Source organism: Eulemur rufifrons, chromosome 9 (assembly GCF_041146395.1).
Source record: "Eulemur rufifrons isolate Redbay chromosome 9, OSU_ERuf_1, whole genome shotgun sequence".
Classification (NCBI taxonomy): Eukaryota; Metazoa; Chordata; class Mammalia; order Primates; family Lemuridae; genus Eulemur; species Eulemur rufifrons.
The window spans coordinates 54,981,037-54,998,724 of record NC_090991.1 but is presented as its reverse complement, the minus strand read 5'-3'; the positions used below and the strand labels follow the sequence as shown (position 1 = coordinate 54,998,724).

The window sequence follows — 17,688 nt, the reverse complement described above, 5'->3', positions numbered from 1 at the left end:
GGTGGGAAACAAGAGCTGACCTACTCTGGCCCCTCCTTGCTACCCCGAACCCGGCCCCCCACCCAACAAAGCCTGATCCAAACTGGACAACAAGCACCCCCACACGTGGGTGTCAGGATACCACGGAGCCACAGAGGACCCAGGGCAGCGGCAGACACGGGCCACGCTGTGGGCATGCAATGTCCTCCCCCCAAGGGGGTCGGGCAGGGTGGGGTGGGCTTTGTCTATAAAGATGCCACCGTTAGACAGACAGCCTGACACCCTGCCCGGACAGACACGGTCAAGGCTGTGGGAGACCAGGGGTCAGTGCCCAGGAGCAGCAGGTCCCCAGCCACGATGCGACCCAGCCGGGAGGAGCCAGCCAGTGCTGCCGGGTGGAGAGACCCACACGCACCCACGGCCGAGGGTGGGGCACCTAGCGCCAACGTCCCTCCCCGAGCTGGGGGCCGGGCGGGGGCGGGAGGGTCTCAAGACCATGAACAAGGGGTCTGGCCCTGCCTCCCCCAGACCCCAGCGCCCTCCAATCCTGGCTCTCTGTGAACTATGGGGACCTCATTCCTCAGAGGGCTATTGCAGGCCCCAAACCCAAAGCCACTGCGGGCACTAAAGACGTCATTTAAGCCCAGACCCCAGTTTCCAGACACTTCTGAGGGATGGATGCCCACACCCTCCACACCTTGTCTCTGGGTGCCAAGCTTATCCCACAGCCACGGGTAAGACGGGCTGCATGGCCCAGGGCCCATTGCCACCGTGGCGGCGGGGACACCCGCACTCAGCACCTGTCGGGTTTTGTTTCTGAAACAAAACCTGCTTCCGCTCCTGGTCAGAACCCGCAGGCTGTGCCAAGGGCCGTCTGCCCAGCCAGGAATCGCGCTCGCGCTGAGAACACCCTCGGCTCCCGCCCTGGCCGCGGGCCCAGCCCTACCTGCCAGCGCCTTCTCGTAGTTCTTCCCCATGGCGATGAAGTTCCGCAGGCTGGGGTTGAACTGCTCCATGATGGTCTGCAAGGCAGAGAAGAGAAAGGGAAGGCGTCACCGGCACGGCCACCGCGAGGACTCCGGAGGGTCCAAGTGCTGCGAGGAACCTAGAGCAGGTGTCACCTCCCGGGGTCGAGACCACAAACACTGAGGTCGGCTTCCCCGGTTCAAACCCCACCTCGTGCCAGCCAAACGCCCTTGAGCAAATCACCTTCCCAGCCTCAGTTTTCACGTCTGTACGATGAGGACAAGAAGAATAAAACCCGCCTCGTGGGGGACCGTGTGGGTTTAGCGAGGGGACGGCCACAGGGCAGCGCGAGGTACACACGTGAGGCTCACACGCGTGCTGCGAGGCTGCGGCCCGTTGGCAGGCTGAGTCAGCCCCGAAGGCCCCCCCACCGGCCACGCACAATCACTCAGCGGCGCCAGGCGCCCCTCCCACCAAACCCTAACCCAACACATCAATTACCCAACATCAGCTCTGATTAGCGCCAGCGCAGCCTGATTTGCAAACACCAGGCTATGAATAATCCAGCGGGCTCCGGCTCTGTTTGCCCGACGGACTGGAGTCTCGGTGCCAATATCAGCAGTTCTTAGACTCAAGAAATTAGATTTTCACTGTGAAGGCCAAATAAATATTTTAATTACAAGGCGTAGAAACAGGCACACACAAACAGCCAAACGAGAATTCTGCCAGCATAAGGCGCATTGCCTGTCGACAGCCAAGCCCTCGGCCAGGACCCCAGAGGGGCTGAAAGAACCTGTCTTGGCCCCGTTGTGTGCCGGTGTGAGCCTGGTCCTCGCAGAGCGTGAAGGGCAGGGGCGACCTGGCCCTGTTGCAGGCACAGGGAGGCTGAGGAGCCCCACCACCCAGCCCCAACTGTGGCCCGGGGCCCCAGCTCCCATCCTCAGCCCACGGGGCCATCTGTGGACAAGGAAGGCCCTCCCTGCTGCGGGACCCGGCTCCAGAAAACCCACTGTTGGAACACACGCTCCCTCCGCCCGCCCTGAGGCAGAGACTTGGGTCCTTAGGGGATGAGGCCCTGAGTTCTGAGCCACCACCTGCCCACAGCCCCACACTCAGAGCCGATGTCCTCGATGGGGGGCAGGATGGGGGACAGGGCTCCCCCAGATGGGAGGAAGTCAGGCAGGCACTGCAGGGACAGCAGAGGCATGAGCTGGGTGGGGGGTGGGCGCAGCAACAGGGCAGCCCCCAGGTTGACTGTGCCTTCCCCAGGGCGAGACGGCACCAGGAGGGCCTGAGCAGAGCAGCGAGTCCAGCTACGTTTAAAGATCCTCTGGTAGCTCGGGGGAGAAGAGACTTCAGCAAGGGCCCCGGCACACCCCAGGAGACCCGCCGGGGGGAGAGAGGTAGGCACCAGGCAGGCCTCTGGTCTGGGGCCGGGGACACAGTGGTAGCGCAGGCTTCACGCCGGGCCGTGGAGCCAGGTGTCTGGATGAGTTAAACCCCAGGAGCGCCTGGGATCTGGGGCCAGGGGTGCCACTCAGGGGGCGGCACACATGGGATGTCTCGCCCAAGAGAATTCCGAGTGGGAGACCACGCCCACTGTTATCAGCAGAGTGGGGAGCGCTCGGCCCCGGGTGAGCTCACACAGACCGTCCAGACAGGAGAGGCGGCAGGTCGGGACAGGGGACACTGCAGGGCTGCGTGTGCCGCGATGAAATAGCAGAAGCAGGATGGCCACCGGTGAGGGTGGGCACGCCCTGACTCTGGTGCTCTGGTGTGTGTGCACGTGTGTGTGCTCATGTGTACATGTTTGTGTGTGCGCACTACCATGCATGTGTGCATGTACATTTGTGTGTGTGCGTGTGCACTGAGCTGCAGCGTCAGACATGTTTCTGGCTGTGTGTGACACACACGGGTCAGAGGGCACTAACCAGAGGGTGGGTGTGCAAGAGCAGCCCCCGTGCTTCCTCACTCCTGAGAGCCAGCTTGGCTCCAGGACCACGGCCCCCAGGCGGAGCAGGAGGCTCAACCCAAGACCAGCCCTCTGAGCCCCGTTAACATAGGAGCGACAGGAGAAAACAGGCCAGGAGCCAGCCAGGGCCACACCCTCTGCACGGCACACCGACAGCTGTGAGGTTCCACTTCCTCAGCACGGCAGCTGGGCTCACATGCAGAAACGCAGGGGGAGGGGCAGGGTGGGGGTGCTGGGGCGCCAGCCAGGCCACCTGGACACATACACGGCCTCCGTCTGTAAAAGAGGCCGTGGGCAGGACACAGGTGTCGCTGTCTCGGCCTGAAGTGGGGGCAGAGGCATAAATGCCATTGCGCTGACATCGGAGGGACAGCTCTCCTTCCCTGTCGGAAGGGCCGGTTCCTCCTTCCAGCTCTCGACCAAACACCTGGCACCCTGGTCGGAAAAGTGGGCCTTCCATAGTGCCCTGCCTTGGGTGCTGGTGGTAAATGCCACCCAACCCTCTTCTGGGTCACTCCATCTCCCAGGAACCAAAGGAGGAAGCCCGGTGGCCCAAGAGAGGACCAGCCCCTCTGGTGGGAGACCCCTCTCTGCCTCCCCGAGCCCCTGAATCCATCCTCATCACCCTAGAGCTCACGTAGAGATCACGCTGACCCCAAGAGAAAACCAAGATGGGGCCAAACCAATCCTCAGAGGCCCCAGGTGGGGGTTCCTGCCCCCCAGGACAGCCCACTGCAGAGGCCTGGTCTGGGGGCCTGTCCAGCCTCCCCAGGTGCCTGCGGCTGACAGGGTCCTGGCATCCCTGGGAGGGGCCACAGCAGCCTCCACAGCAGGCCCAGCCCCTCCGGGGAAGACCACCAACTCAGCCGTCTGCAGCGCCACACTAACGTGGCTTTTCCCGAGTCAGGGAACAAGTGTGTCTTTTTCAGACTCTGCCAGGAAGTGGCCGAGCTCCACACCCAGACACCCTGGAGCAGGCGCTTGTGGGTAGGGGCGGGGAGGGCTCCGTTGACTTCAAAGGGGAAGGGGCATCTCTGCTCAGCAGCACGAAACGAAAACACATGCAGAGAAGTCAGGGGAGAAACTACACAGGAAATAACCCCCAACACTACGGAGGGGCCGCCCTGGGCACAGGGTTGGGGTCAGGCTGCGTGGTGCTGTCCTGGAGCCCATGGCCACGCGCCCAGCCAGGACAGAAATCCCACACCACTGTGATGACCACACCTTCTTCAGACTCTAACCTGTGTTATGCAAAAGAAAACTCAGCATCCTTGGAATCTTGCTGCTGCACACTGTGATTGCGTATCTATTCCTTGGGTAGCTTTTGTGGGCCACGAACCATATTTAACTGGCACATTCTGTCACTTACCCATTTGTTCGTCCAATATTTACCAGGGACATCTTGCGCACACAAGGTGAGGTGCTGGGGTGCCTGCCTGCAAGGGACTCCCAGACATACTGGGGAGACTGCCCCCCCCAGAGGGGTCGGGGGAGGAGGGGGTCCCTGCCCAGCCGTGCTGGCGAGCTCAGGCACGGTGCCTTCCCGCAGCGACTCTCAGAGCTGGATGTCCCCAAGGCTGGGAAGCCACGTGGAACCCAGGCCTCGCCCACGGCAGAGCCCCGGCCACGCACTTCTGCAGGGGCGGATGGGAGGCCACTCCACCAGCTGCACCCGTGGCTGTCAGCAGGACAGCCGAGCTGCTGACCATTTTGACTTACTGGTGCCGACTCTGCCAGGCCAGCAAAGACAAAGGACAGCAGAGCCTCCACCTCCCCAATTTGGGGGAAGACAGGGTGAGCGGCCAACATCTTCATGGCAAGGAGCTTTGCCCAGGGACTGTGCTCCTGCCCACTCCCCAGGGGTGCCCGGGCACTGTCTGCCCACCCTGGACTTCTGCTCCCCCTCAGCTCTCATGCCTGTGGCGGCCTCTCCAGCACTTTCCCGCAGGGCTGCCACAAAAAGCAAAGTCTCCCAGATGACAGAGGAAGAAGTGACAGCCCCACTTCCCCTCCAGCCCCCCCACAACAAAGGGGGTGGCACGTCTGGCCGCACCCGTGCACGTGTGTGTCACGAGGGTGCACGAGTGTGCGGTCAGGCTGGGCCGCGTTCTCTCTCCACTCGACACTCAGAGGAACAGAGAAAGTGATGACTCAGGACTCTCCCCGGCTGCCGGGGGAGGGGCTGTCTTTAGATCTCTCACCACCCAAATCCTCACCCAACTCATCCCTGAATGTCACTGTCCCATTTTACAGATGAACAAAGTGAGGCTCAGGGCAGCAAAAGCCCACCCACTAGTGCCCGGTGGGGCCCAGAGTCCTGGCCTCAACCCCAGGCCAACCGTGCAGCCAAACGTGTCCCCTCTGCACACTGGCCCCAATGCTGTCCCCAACAGGCTCTCTCAGGGGGCCACATTCCAGCAATACCAGGAAGAAGGGTGAGTGATGAGGTGACATGCTTCCGACCCCATGCCCGTCCAGGAGGGCCAACACCCAGGGGACTAGTCACCGGGGGAAGGGCCCATGCCCGCCCATGTGCACACCCACAGGCACCAGCTCCAGCTGCCCTCACCTCCCGCTGTCTCCGCTCAGCAGAAGCAGGTGCCAGCTGTGCGGCCGGCAGCCCCAGGGGGCTCCCCAAGCCCACTGTGCATCCACTGCCCGGGCGAGGGCCCATGCATGCAGACGAGGACCCCTTGGCACCCACGTGTTTACCTGGTGGGACATGCCCAGGACACCAGGCTCCCAGGGAAAGGCACATGGGATGCGGCTGGAGCCCCGAGGCCACAAATTGAGCACCGAGGGAGCCACAGGAGGGACCCTGCAGTGTGTGGGCAGAGTCCTCCCAGCAGGACTTCTCAGGGCCTGCCGTCCCGAGCTGCAGGCTCAGTTCCCCCAGCTGAGGCACTAGGAAGGCAGCGATGTCCTGTAGGGCCACCAACACACCCCTCCCCCAGCACTGACGAGCTCCAGAACCTGGCTGGGGGCCCAGCTCATGGCGCCAGAAGAGCGGGGGCACGGGAGTGGGAAGGATGCCTGGCTGGGGAGCGTGGAAGGTTCCGTGGCTCTCTGAAAGCTGGGACATCTGCCCTGGGCGATCCTGCCTAAAAAAATAAAACCAACTCCAAGAGCCCAGTGAATGCTGGTAGGGTTGCCTGGAAGAGGCAGACCTTGAGCTGCATCTTACTTACTTAGAGTCAGAGAAAAAGAATATGTATGCACTGGTTTGGAAAATGAGTGGACATGTGGAAGCTTCCAGAAGGCAATGGCCTATGGGGTGAGGATGGGTGCACGAAGGCCACAGACTTCAGGACAGGCTCCAGAGGGAAAGAGGGACGGAGCCAGCAGAGCCCAACTCCCCACACCCTTCACAGCCAGGGCGCTGCAGTAGGGGCCCCACAGCCCAGGGGAGAAGGTAACCAAGTGGCCCAACCACAGTGCCGGGTCTGTCCCAGGCCCCAGACACTCCCGGCCGCAGCCTGACAGCCTCCAGTCTCGGACAAGGACCACAGGGGCACTGGGGCTGGGCCGGCCAGTCCCTGAGGACTCAGCAATGGGCCGAACATCAGCAAACAGGGGCTTTTCTGTGGTGGCCGGAAGGGGAGCCCAGAGTGCTCCAGAGCAGACAGGGCTGGAGTCCCCGCCCCAGTGAGGGCGCTCAGGGGGTCTCCAGACTGCACAGAGGTTCCCGGGCGGCCACAGGGCCATGTGAGACGGAGGCGGGGGTAGCCCAGCCCCTTCGGGGAGCTGGGGGGAGACCCTGGGGGCCGCCATGCAGGCCCCGTGCCGTAGCAGGGGCTCCAGCAGGGCCCAGGGAGAAGCCCCTGCCGTAATGCGGTTGTCCCGCTCTTGGCCTCTGGTAGCTCCCCCAGGAAAGCTGCCAACATCCTAATAAAGTGACTCCTCGTGTCTTTGGCACGGCGCCCAGACGTGACAGTAGGGAGCAGGGCGGCCTCCAGGAGGGGCCAGAGGCGCAGGGACTCCTTTCCACCCCCACCCACCCCCACCATCAGGGCACCGCAGGCCCTGGGAGAGGGAGTGGCCGTAGCCAAGCCAAGGCTGGAATCACTCGGGACAAAGATAGCAATCTGGCCACTCCTGCACCAGGCCTTTCCCCACGCCCATGGGGAAAAGGTCACGGTGGCCGTTCACCTGGGTCGCAGACCCCCAAAGTTTCCAGAGTCCCGCTCCCCTTTCGGGGTCACAGCAGCATCACCCTTTCCTTGGGCCTTGGACACCAAGTCCCCACCCCAGATTCATCCTGGGGTCTGCAATGCTCGGACACCCCAAGCCTGAGCCCCCCTGGACAGAGTCTCCAGGGCAAGGGCCACACCTGGGGCCTTGTGCACAGGAAGCCCCGAGTCAGCCTGTGCTGGAGAAGCTCGGCCGGCACCGTCAGCCCCACGGTGAGAGCCCTCTGCCCCGGAGCCACCGCGCAGCAGGGTGGGAACACAGGACCAAACAGCCTGGCCGCTTCCTTCCTGTGCAAAGGCACGTCCTGCCCATTCCAACTTCAGTGCAGACACGGCCCCCTGCAGACACCCTGCGACGTCCGGCCACCCTGGCCTGGGTCACAGAACTTAGCACCAACTGCTCAGCCGTACAGGGCATCTGGTGCACATTCAAATCGCTTTCTGTCCGTGGTTAGCTGGAGCGCTCCCCAGCCGACTGTCCTATAATGAAACCAGCATGTCCCCAAGGAAATCTTCCTGTTGTCATAAACCCAGGACTGTGATTTGATTGAGGTCACAGGGAGAAAAACCATTAAGGGCTTGAAACACGATTGGCCTGAAAATAGACATCGCCCCAGGCGACCCCTCTGTGCTGCCAGCGACGCACCTGCACGTGGGTGGGGCCCGACTGCTCACGGGTGTCATGGGTTGGCTGCGTCCCCTCCCAAAATTTATATGTCGAGGTCCTAACCCCCAGTACCTTAGGGTGCGACTGTATTTGCAGACAAGGTCTCTACCAAGGTCATTAAGGTGAAAAACGAGGCCATACAGGTGGGCCCTAGCCCATGACTGGTGCCCTCACGGAAGGGGACAGTGGGACCCAGACACACACAGAGGGACCACCATGTGGGGACACAGGACAAGATGGCATCTACAAGCCAAGGAGAGAGGCCTTGGAAGAAACCAACCATGCCGACACACTGATGTGACCTTCCAGCCTCCAGAACTGGGAGGGAATAAATTCTGTTGTTTGTGCCCCCCGTGTGTGGCACCGTGTCACGGTGGCCTGCGCTAAGACACTGGGTCGGTCCACTTCCAGTGTGGGGGGTCCAGTCACCATCCTCTCGTTACCGCTGACGACAGAACCAGGTCTGGCTCCTGTGCCCGTGAGAGCACGCAAGGCCCCGCGGCCCGGACGTGGGGCTGGGGTCGTGCTGCAGAGACGGGGCTGGGCGCACGGCACTCCCGCCACCAACCCGGGCCAGGCAGCAGGACGTGCTGGCCCAGAGGCGATGGCCACAGACAGGCACGCGGGGACCCCGGTGCCCAGGAGATCAGACGGCAGCAAGAGGCCTGGGCTGGCTCCCTGCTGTCCACGGCTGCCCTCTGTCCCACAAGCTGCCGGTCACAGCCACCACTCGCCCAGTGCCTACGTGCCAGGAAACACTCCACCGTCTTGCTGGATTATCGATGAGAAAACAGTGGCATAGACGCTAAGAGACCTGCCCGAAATCCTCAGGGCTCCTGAACGGAAGGACGGAGGCAGCACGTTGCACGGCCAGGTGGGGGCCCTGGAGCAGGCCTGGCTCACGCTCTGCCACGTGCAGCTGACGAGCTGGACAGGCTACATCACCCCCGTGAGGCGCCCCTGTCAGGCAGGGAGTCCCTGAACCCCCGCATGAAGCAGGCCTCAGGATAAGCGAGGTCCCGCACGCAGAGCTCTTAGCATGGTGCCTGGTGCAAACGAGCCGGCAAAGTCATGGCGACCATCCCAGACAGCAAAGCCGGGCTGTCCACAGCCGGCGTCCTGCCTCCCCTGACACAGAGCGGGGTGTGGCGGTGTGCCCAGGCCCAGCACCCCAACTTCACAGCTACCTCCCAGGTGGGGCTGGGACCCCTGCTGCTGGCCTAACTGCAGCCCAGGGCTCCCCTGTTCCCAGCATGGGGCGGCCAAGGCCCTGGACTCCCAGCCCAAGGTAGGATGGGCCAAGGCCTGGGCGCCATCTGTCCCTGGACTGCACAAGGATGGGCCTTCCGTGCGATGGCGAGACGGCCGCCCAGGGTAGAGGTGGCGCCACTGGCCCCTGCAGGCATGCCCTGGTTTAAAAGCCCCAGCTGGAGCAGCAAGGCTGCTCTGCCTGCTATTGGCAGGGTCCATTCCACCACGTTCTCCTGGACAGAATTCTAGCTCCTGTGGGTGGTGGACACCGTCTCCTCCCACCTCCCCCCCCCCGTACCCCCACCCCACTGTCAACGTGTGGGTTTCCTTCACGGCACAGACGCCTGCGCAACCCCAGTGCCTCTTGCAATCTGTGTCTCGATTCCCATCGCCGGCAGCAACCACGACATACGTGTGGTCACCCACATGGGCCCACCCGCTGCCTGTCCCCTGGCACAACCGGGCAGGGGCACGCCTGGACATCTCAATCTGCAAGGCTCGTAAGAACCATCTGAAGAAGAAACAGGAGGCCTGGCTGTTATCTGAAAACCTGTTAGTCAACAAAGTACCAACAATAAAAATGGCACAAAAAAGGCATGGAGGAAAATCCGAAATGTGCTCAGGAGCCGTCCGTCAACACCTCATGGCGCAGGGGCAAGCACGGGACGCCCAGACTGACAGCCTGGGGCCGACACCTGGCTCAGAAGTCAGATTCCGACTGCAAAAGGAATTTTAGAAAAACCCTACCAAGTTACTATCTAACAATTCTAAGAGAACTGTTCCCGTAAGTATAAAATAAAAACCAGAAGCAAGAAGAAAGCACTCTGTTATAACTGACAGCCTGTCTCCTCCAAGTGGTCCGCAGCATCTTCCGGCCTCTTGCAACTGAGGACGTGTCGGCTGTGACAGCGCCATGCGCACAACACCTCACACCCAAGGCCCTGGGAGTTCCGTCTCGCCACTGAGAAGGTCAAGGCTGGCTCCGCCAGGCCTGGGACAGGACCCTGGGATCACCCAGCCTGCTGTGTCCACTGCCCACGAGACTGGCCAAGGTTACACAAGCCAGGGCCAAGGCCAGGCCAGGCCGGGAGCCCAGGTCCTGCAGCGCGAGTCAGAGGGAGCAGAAGGCAGGCGGGGGCTGACTCGAGGGAGCCACTGGGGCATCACTGCAGCCCGGCAGCAGAAAGGGGCCCCACGCAGGGCAGATCCCAGCCTCCCCAACCCCTCCACGGCCCCCTTGCCTCTTCTGGTCCCCTGGGCATGGCCAAGAGCCAAGAGCCATGCTGGCCAAGAGCCCCCTGGACACAGCAGGTCAATCCACTTCCTGCCAACACCACAGCCAGCCTAGGTCAGCCCCATGCCAGGGCCACCTCTTCAACCTCTGCCCACCCACGAGCCATCCGCTTGGGGGACAAGCCTGCCACCACCTCCAGGGAGCCTGAGGGGGGCCTGGGCCACTGCTCCGGGAGCAGACAGCTGACGAGGGGGGGGGACAGAGATTCATACGTGACCTCTCCAGAACCCAGAAACCAACTTCATTAGTTCTCCAGCACTGACGGGTCACCGTCACAGCGATCACTGGCCCAGGCCCTAGGGATATGTCAGTGATCAGGACAGACCAAGTCCCCACAGCCACGGAGCCAAACAGGTCCTGAATTATCAAACCTGGGTCTCAGGGGCACATCACGTGGGCACACGGGACATCCCCATTTAAGAGAAGCTTGGAACACCCAGGCCAACCTTCTCAAGGGCCTGCAGGCAGGAGCCACTGGGCACACAGTGCAGGTACACAGGCGTGCCCCTTCAACCTCCCCACCTACTCTGGGTGAAGCCCCCTCCGGGTGAGGCCCCTGGAGTCATCTCACAGCTGTACAGGCACAATCAGGGCCGGGAGTGAATCATAGCTGGGGGCGGTGGGAGTACGTTGGAAGAAGGTGCCAGCTCCGTCCGCGCCTGCCTGTAATTACTACGGGCCACAGGCAGCGGATCCTAGCGCAGTGCTGCGAGGGGGAGGCTGCCAGCCACCCGGCCGCCCTGAGTGCAGGGTTTCCCGCACAGGCCCTGTGCCACCAGGGGACACTTCTCTACCCTGAGCCCCAAGGAAAACATTCAGACAGGGAAACCAGGGAGACAACACAGAGCAGACCCTGCTGGGTGCACCACGGTCCAAGGCGAGAGGACAGGAGCCAGCCCCGGCCAGCAGCAGCAAGAGGCACCCCCACACTGATGGACTATTGGGGAGGTCTCCACCCAACAACAGTCACAGGCAAATGCCAGCCCAGGGCAGCCAGCCGAGGGCCACTCAAAGCTGGGTTGGGGACAAGCAGAGAGGGCCAGCCCTGCCCACCACCCACTGCTCCTGCAGTGACCCTGTTAGTGATCTGCTAACTGGGGGAAAGGTGGGCCAGGCCTGGCCTCTCTACCAGGCTGCCGCCCCCACTCGGCCAGGCCATGAAGCAGCCCTGCCCTGCAAGACTGCTGGTCCTGGGCCATGCAACTGGTATTACCTGTAGCCTGGGGACACGGCCTGAACCTTTGAAACTTCAGTCCAAAAGTAGACGGCAACAAGAACACAGCTCCCAGTAGCACTCACCCTATGTCCCTCCCCTCCGACTGTAGCCCTGGAGCTCAGAGTAGCACGGGCCTTTATTTGACCTTGAACCTCAAGTCTGCTAGGTTAGTCACATGAGTCAAGCTGATCTTGCCAATAAAGGACACATGCTCAAGGCAAGACCCACCAGGACAGCAGCACAGACCAGACACCCTCCCAACCCAGCCAAGAACTTCACACCCCTGGAACCACTCAGTTTCAGCCATCAGCAAACCCTGACCACAGGTACCCACGCAACCGCCAGCCAGGGACCAAGTGCCTCAGAGCCAACAGGAATGCCCTGTGCCCCTGGAGCCGGCAATCTACAGGACATGACCTGGGCCAAGGGCTCCAGGAGCTGGTCAGCTCAGAAGCCAGCACAACAGAGAAACAGTCCTTCACTGTCCTGGCTACTCTACAAAGGGGACCAGATCAGCGCTGCCCAGGAGATGCAGTCCTGCTGAAATGCCAGGGGAGGGGGCAGCGCGGGTGGGCACAGGTTAACGGAATATGCTTGAGGAAAGGGGAGTGTAGACCCGGCTATCACATGGGAAGGTGGTATCCAAGGGGGAGTCCCCGGAGGCACAAAGCACCATGTGCACCCTCATACACACAGAGCTGGCCACGGCACTGTGACTTCTCTGCTTCTCAGCAAAGCTGACACCTGGTCTGCTGTCCTCCAGGCAGGCGGCTCCACTGCCAAAGGGGTGCCTGTCAGAGATGCCATTGCACCATCTCCAAACGGAGGACCACTGAGCCCTGTCCACCCCGGACACCACAATTCAGATGGCAGCCAATGGTGCCCTGTGACTGCTCAGCTGCCAAGTGAGGGTCAAGGTGGCCTAAGGTCGTCAGCAGAGCGTGTGGGAGCCCCAGTTTCCCACAGACAGCCCCCCAGACACCACCTGGAGAAGCAGGCGAGTGTGTGGAGAAACAGGCCAGGCCTGCACAGACAGGCCCCCCCATCAGAAAGGGCAGTGGCCGGCCCCCTACCACCCAGCACCTGACACCCACCGCCTGATGCCAACCCTTTCCAATCATGCCAGAGGCAACAAACCCATTGGCTCTCGGCTCCAGGAACACTATGGCCCTGCCCCCTCGCAGGCCGGCTTCCCTGCCACAGCTGCAGGGTGAGGGGGACAATCAGATGGCCTCTGGTGACAAGCCTGCCCAAGGCTCAGGGGCCATAACACCGTGAACAGCTGACCGGAGGCTTTAATAGGACCTGCTCCTCTTGGGTCTGGTCCCGCACCGACTCTCATCCTCAGGACAGGCTGGAGCTGCCACCTTCAAGGGCCACTGGGTCACCCAAGAGCTAAGGCTCCTCTTAGGTTACAAGACCATGAGAAAAACACCAATCTGATAGTGTCCCTGGCACCGCTGGGAACCACAGCCAGACACTACGGAAGGCCCCCTTTGCACACGGGGACGCCTGAGGGCTCCCCAACTGGACTGGAGTCTCAGGCTGCCTTAACTCTGAACAGTGCACTCAGTCACCGGGCGGGGGGTGGGGGGCAGCAGATCCCCCCAGCACTGTCCCTCGATTCGGGCCATTGCCCAGGGTTGCCCCGACCAAGTGCCAGGCCTGCTCCAGGCTCTCCCTCTCCCTCAGGGCCCAGCCAGTCCCTGCCCCTGTCACACCCGCGGGTGCCTTCTCAGCAGTCTTCAGGAAGCTGTTCTGCACCTCTCCGTTCATCTTCCACGAAATTCCCCGAGGACACAGCTCCCAAGGGAACTGAGTCACCAGGAAAGAGGTCAAAGTCTGCGTTACAGAGTCTTCCAGGGAGGAAAATCAAAACCGTACATTTTATTCTCGCACTTGTAGTCAGCAAGGCCAAGGACGGGTGTCCTCCTCTGCCAAGGCAAACACCGCTCACAACTGCAGTGAGGCTATGCAAAGGCCAAACCAAACAGCCCAGCCACATCACGGGGTGACACCAAGTGGGTCACAGCCCAGCCACTCCAAGAGGCACTGCCAAGGCTCCTGCCAGCTGTCCACACAGGACACAGGAGCAGCCCCTCCAAGGGACACCAGAGGCAGCACTGTGCCCCGTCCTCTGCTGGGACAGTGCTGCCTGTACCAGCTGGACCGGCCCAGATCTGCACACGAGTGGCTTCAGCTGTGCCTCTACGTGGGCTGGGTTTCTGCCTGGCTGACGTGCAAAGCTGCCCAACCTGTACTGGCACTGCTGAGGCACCTTGAGCTCCCCAGTGACAAAGCACAAAAAGGTAACAGAGCACCAGGACTAAGACTCAGCAGCCAGGCCCCTGTGGCAGCAAGAGCCACCTGCCTGCAAAGCCACACCTGCTGGCCGGGCAGCAGCAGTGCAAGCCTGTTGCCAGGCAGGAGCTCCCAGGGTGGAACAACCCTTCAGACAGCTATAGCCTGTCTGTGCCCAACCCTGCAAAACCGTACCATTTCACTGCCACACCTTCACAGAGAAACTCACCAATCAACTGACCAAAAGAACACACAGAACTTGCGTGTTTGATGTGTGGCCCACACCTGCCAATCTGCTTCCAGAAGGGCTGAAAATCCCCAACACTCTGATCCTAATAAGTTTTCCTGCCACCCTCCTACTGAAAGATCTGTCTCCAGACGGTCCGGATAAATTCCAGCTCCATCTGGGTGAAGCTACATGCTGACTGCCCCGGATACGAGAGTTTTATTGAGAACGATCATGGAATTCCCCAGAGCAAACCCACTCTATGTACCCCTCGAAATTCCACCATGAAAGTTCCTGTTTGTGGGTTTCAGTGCAGACGCTGGGGAAAGAAAAAGAAAAGACAGTGTCCAGCACTGCTCTCTCACCCCTGCAGTAATGAGCAAAGCGCAATGCAACTAATGACTAATAATTTAATAATCCTCCCTCCCTTGACAACATTTGCTTCCACAGAGCAACAAACCGGGAACAAACATGTGCCACACACTGCGTGGTCCCAGATGCAGAACCCCCTGAGGCTGCCCCTTCCCCTGCGGACGGAGTCGTCCTCTGGGACCTGCTTACTGCCAGGTCCGACGTAGCTTCAGAACTTACGGGTAGCTCCCACACGCCTTAAAATTCTTCCGAACAGGAGTAGCTGCAACTTTAAAACCTTTATTAAAAGCTTTGTTAAAGCACAATCTGCCCCCTGGACTCCAGCTGGAACCAAAGGCCACCCCAGGAGCCTCCATCTGGCTGTCCCGAGCCAGCCAGTTAAGAGGGTTTCGAGGCCGTGGCTAAGAAGGCGCAGCCGCCCTGGAAACTGTTGCTCTGCCGGCTGCCACCCCTAGAGCGGCCGCGACCCGGACCTGCCCTGTGCATGCCAGCTACCCGCAGCTTCAGACATTTTGGAAACGAGGCCCCCCTTTCCGGGAGGCCCCCCCACGACAAAATGCCCCCACCCCAACTGCAGGCCCGGAGCCAGGGGGCCGCCCGCGGGCGACGCAGGGAGCCCCGGCCCGCGCGTGCAGGCACGGAACGGCCGATGGCGGCCCCGCGATTCTGGGATGCGAAACTGTCGCGGCCCGGCGAGGACGCGGGTGCGACTCCTGACACACCGACGCCGAGCGGCGCCAGCCTCCCCCGCGCTCGTCCTCCCGCTCCGCGGTTACATAAGATGACGCTCATCCGTCCAGCGCCGCCGCCGCCCGCCGCCCACCGTGGACGGCGGCAGGAGCCGCGAGCCGAGGGAAGCCTGTTGCGGCGCAAGTGCGGGGCTTGCGGGCCGCGCGGGGAGGAGCCGCCCTCGCCCCCGCCTCACCGGCCCGCGGCCCGGCGGGACTCGAGGGCCCCGGGCCCCGCGCCCACGACGCCACGGCGGCCACGGGGAGGCGCGCGGCCGTCGGGCCGGGCAAGGCGCCCACGGGCCGGGCGGGCGGAGGGGGCCGGGCGGGGCGCCCACCTGTGACCGGCCGGGCTGGACCACCCGTCCGCACCCCGAGGTCCCGGCGGCCGCGCTGGGAAGACCCCGAGGTCCCGGCCTCCCAGTCCGCGCTCGGCCGGGGCGCGCGGGGCCCGGGCGCTCCCGGAGCGGACTCCGCTCGGCGCCGGGCTCACCTTGTAGACATTTTCCGTGAGCCGGTGCATCTCCTCCGAGCGCGACAGCGACATGGTCCTAGGTCCCGGCTGCACCTCAGACCGGAGCGGGGGCGCGGACGGCGGCGACGACTGCAACACCAGGCGAAGAGGCGCGTAAACCGGGACCACAGAGCGCGGCGCCCGGCGACGGCCGCTTTTATTGCCGCCGCAGGCCCCGCCCCGCCACAGGCCCCGCCCCCGAGCCCCGCCCCCGCCGCGCCCGGATCACCGCCCCCGGCCTCCCGCCCCCGCCCAGCCCAGCCGGTGCTAGGCAACCGCCAGGCCCGCCTCCGCACCGCCCTTCCCATTGGCGGGTTCCGGAGAAGGGGGAAGGGGGCGGGAGCACGGGCGGGGCCTGGCGGCCGGCTGCAGGCAGCGATTGGCCGGCTGCGGCGTCGATCCCAGAGGAGGAGGTGGAGGCGCGGCGCGGGCTGGGGCTCCGGGAGCAGCCTGAGGGGGCCCGGGCGACAGCCGGGCTGGGGGCAGGGAGGCGGAGGCGGGGTGGCGCAGGAAGCGGGAGCAGAAGGTGGGGGGAGGAGCGCGGGGGGCGCCGCGGCGAGTGCGCGTGGAGGCGGCACTTCGCGAAGTGGCTCTGCGGGGCAGCCGGGCCGGGCTGTCGCTGCGGGGAGGGAGGGTCTCGGGGAGGAAGGAGGGTCCCCAGGAGGGAGGGTCCGGGCCGCTCGGCGCCGGGCAACGCTGGCCGGCTTGGTGGTGACAGCCGAGCGCGCGGCGCGGGAGCGGCCGGCGCGGCCCCGCACCTTCGCAGGTGAGTCCGCCAGGCGGGCGGCGACCCTGGCCGGCCCTCTGGGATGCTGGAGAACCTGGGGGAGGGCCCTGGAGAGAGCGGGATCCCAGACCCTGGTCTCTGGTCCTCGGAGGAGGACGACTTGGGAGCGCGCTGAGAGGACCGGAGGCAGGACCCCGCGGAGGCGTGGACCGCAGAGCTAGGCAGACCCTGGCGGTGCTGCGGCAGCGCTTGGAGCTGGGATTCTGGAGAGGGCGGCAGGCTTTGGAGAAGAGGACCCCGGGGCAGGGAGGACCCTCGAGGAGGTAGACGATCCTCATGAGGACAGAGGTCCTCGTTGGGGCAGTGTGCTTGGGGAGGGAGGTTTCTGCGGGAGGCATGGTCTAGGGTGGTAGAAGAGTGGCAGGGAGGTGCCTGTGGGATGGAAAACCCTGCGGGGGGAGGACTTGTGTTAATAGAAGGGGTGGAAGGGTCTGGACTGCCTCTGTGTTTTAAGGAGGGTCCTGCTTAAGGGTCCACTCAGGGAGAGATTCAGCTGAGGAAGCTGACCAAGCTGGCACACAGGGTTCCATGTACAATTCCCTTGGAGGATTATTTACATAAATTAGACTAACATAGCGGAATTATTTGCTTGACATTGTAAAACACCAGATCTGAGTGTTTCCCTTTAATTAAACCTGACACTCTCCCAGCGCCCCATCACTGGGAAATCAGTCACTCCTTCAACAAGTACAGGCACCCAGGGAGACAGACCCACAGGACCACTGCCAGACCTCCAGGCAGATGGCCAGGGCTGCGACAGGCCTGAACACACCGGCTCTGCTTCGTGTGCAGGGAAAGAAGAGCGGAGCAAGGTGCAGGAAGTGCCCTGTGCCCTCTCCTTTGGCTCAGCTTCCTGCCTGCTACTGGCCCTGCTTCCCTCTTTGTCTTTGCTGTCGCCAGTGTTTTAGGTGGATCCCTGAGTATTTATTTTCTGGGATTCTTTTGGACGGGGATGACAGAAAGGCAGCCCAGACTGGCTCCAACAAACAAGGGTGTTTAAAAAGTCCGGAGTATCTTCCTGGCCCCTGACTCCCTTCCCCTGGGCCAGCTTGGGGCAGCGCACACTCCACCCCACCCACCTAACACTGGCCCTAGGACTGACCACATGGGCTTGGGGGCAAGAGCAAACTCTGCTGGCCCAAAAGACTGTTGAGTGCTGGGACCAGGGTGACATATGGAGGTGGGCAGGCAAACAGTAGAGGGAGTCAGCCCAGGTTTCTTCCCC

The 17,688-nt window shown here is 62.7% G+C and overlaps 1 protein-coding gene across 9 annotated transcripts in view; it reads right to left on the bottom strand.

Annotated features, from left to right (window-relative positions):
* Positions 1-15,785, bottom strand: part of BAIAP2 (BAR/IMD domain containing adaptor protein 2) — a 67,502-nt gene extending 51,717 nt beyond the window's left edge. For 7 of the 9 annotated variants that reach the window (XR_011234912.1, XM_069482966.1, XM_069482972.1 and 4 more), the window contains exons 1-2: positions 15,656-15,785; positions 926-1,001 (exon numbers count right to left, since the gene is read on the bottom strand). Coding sequence is in view for 7 of the 9 variants with exons in the window: in XM_069482966.1 (XP_069339067.1) it covers positions 926-1,001; positions 15,656-15,709 (130 nt within the window). In the remaining 2 variants the exon portion in view is untranslated. Of the gene's footprint in view, positions 1-925; positions 1,002-1,446; positions 1,468-3,748; positions 3,760-4,755; positions 4,770-15,655 lie in introns of those variants that run through there. The other 2 variants (XM_069482974.1, XM_069482973.1) reach the window with 2 other exon arrangements.
* Positions 15,786-17,688: the final 1,903 nt, after the last annotated feature.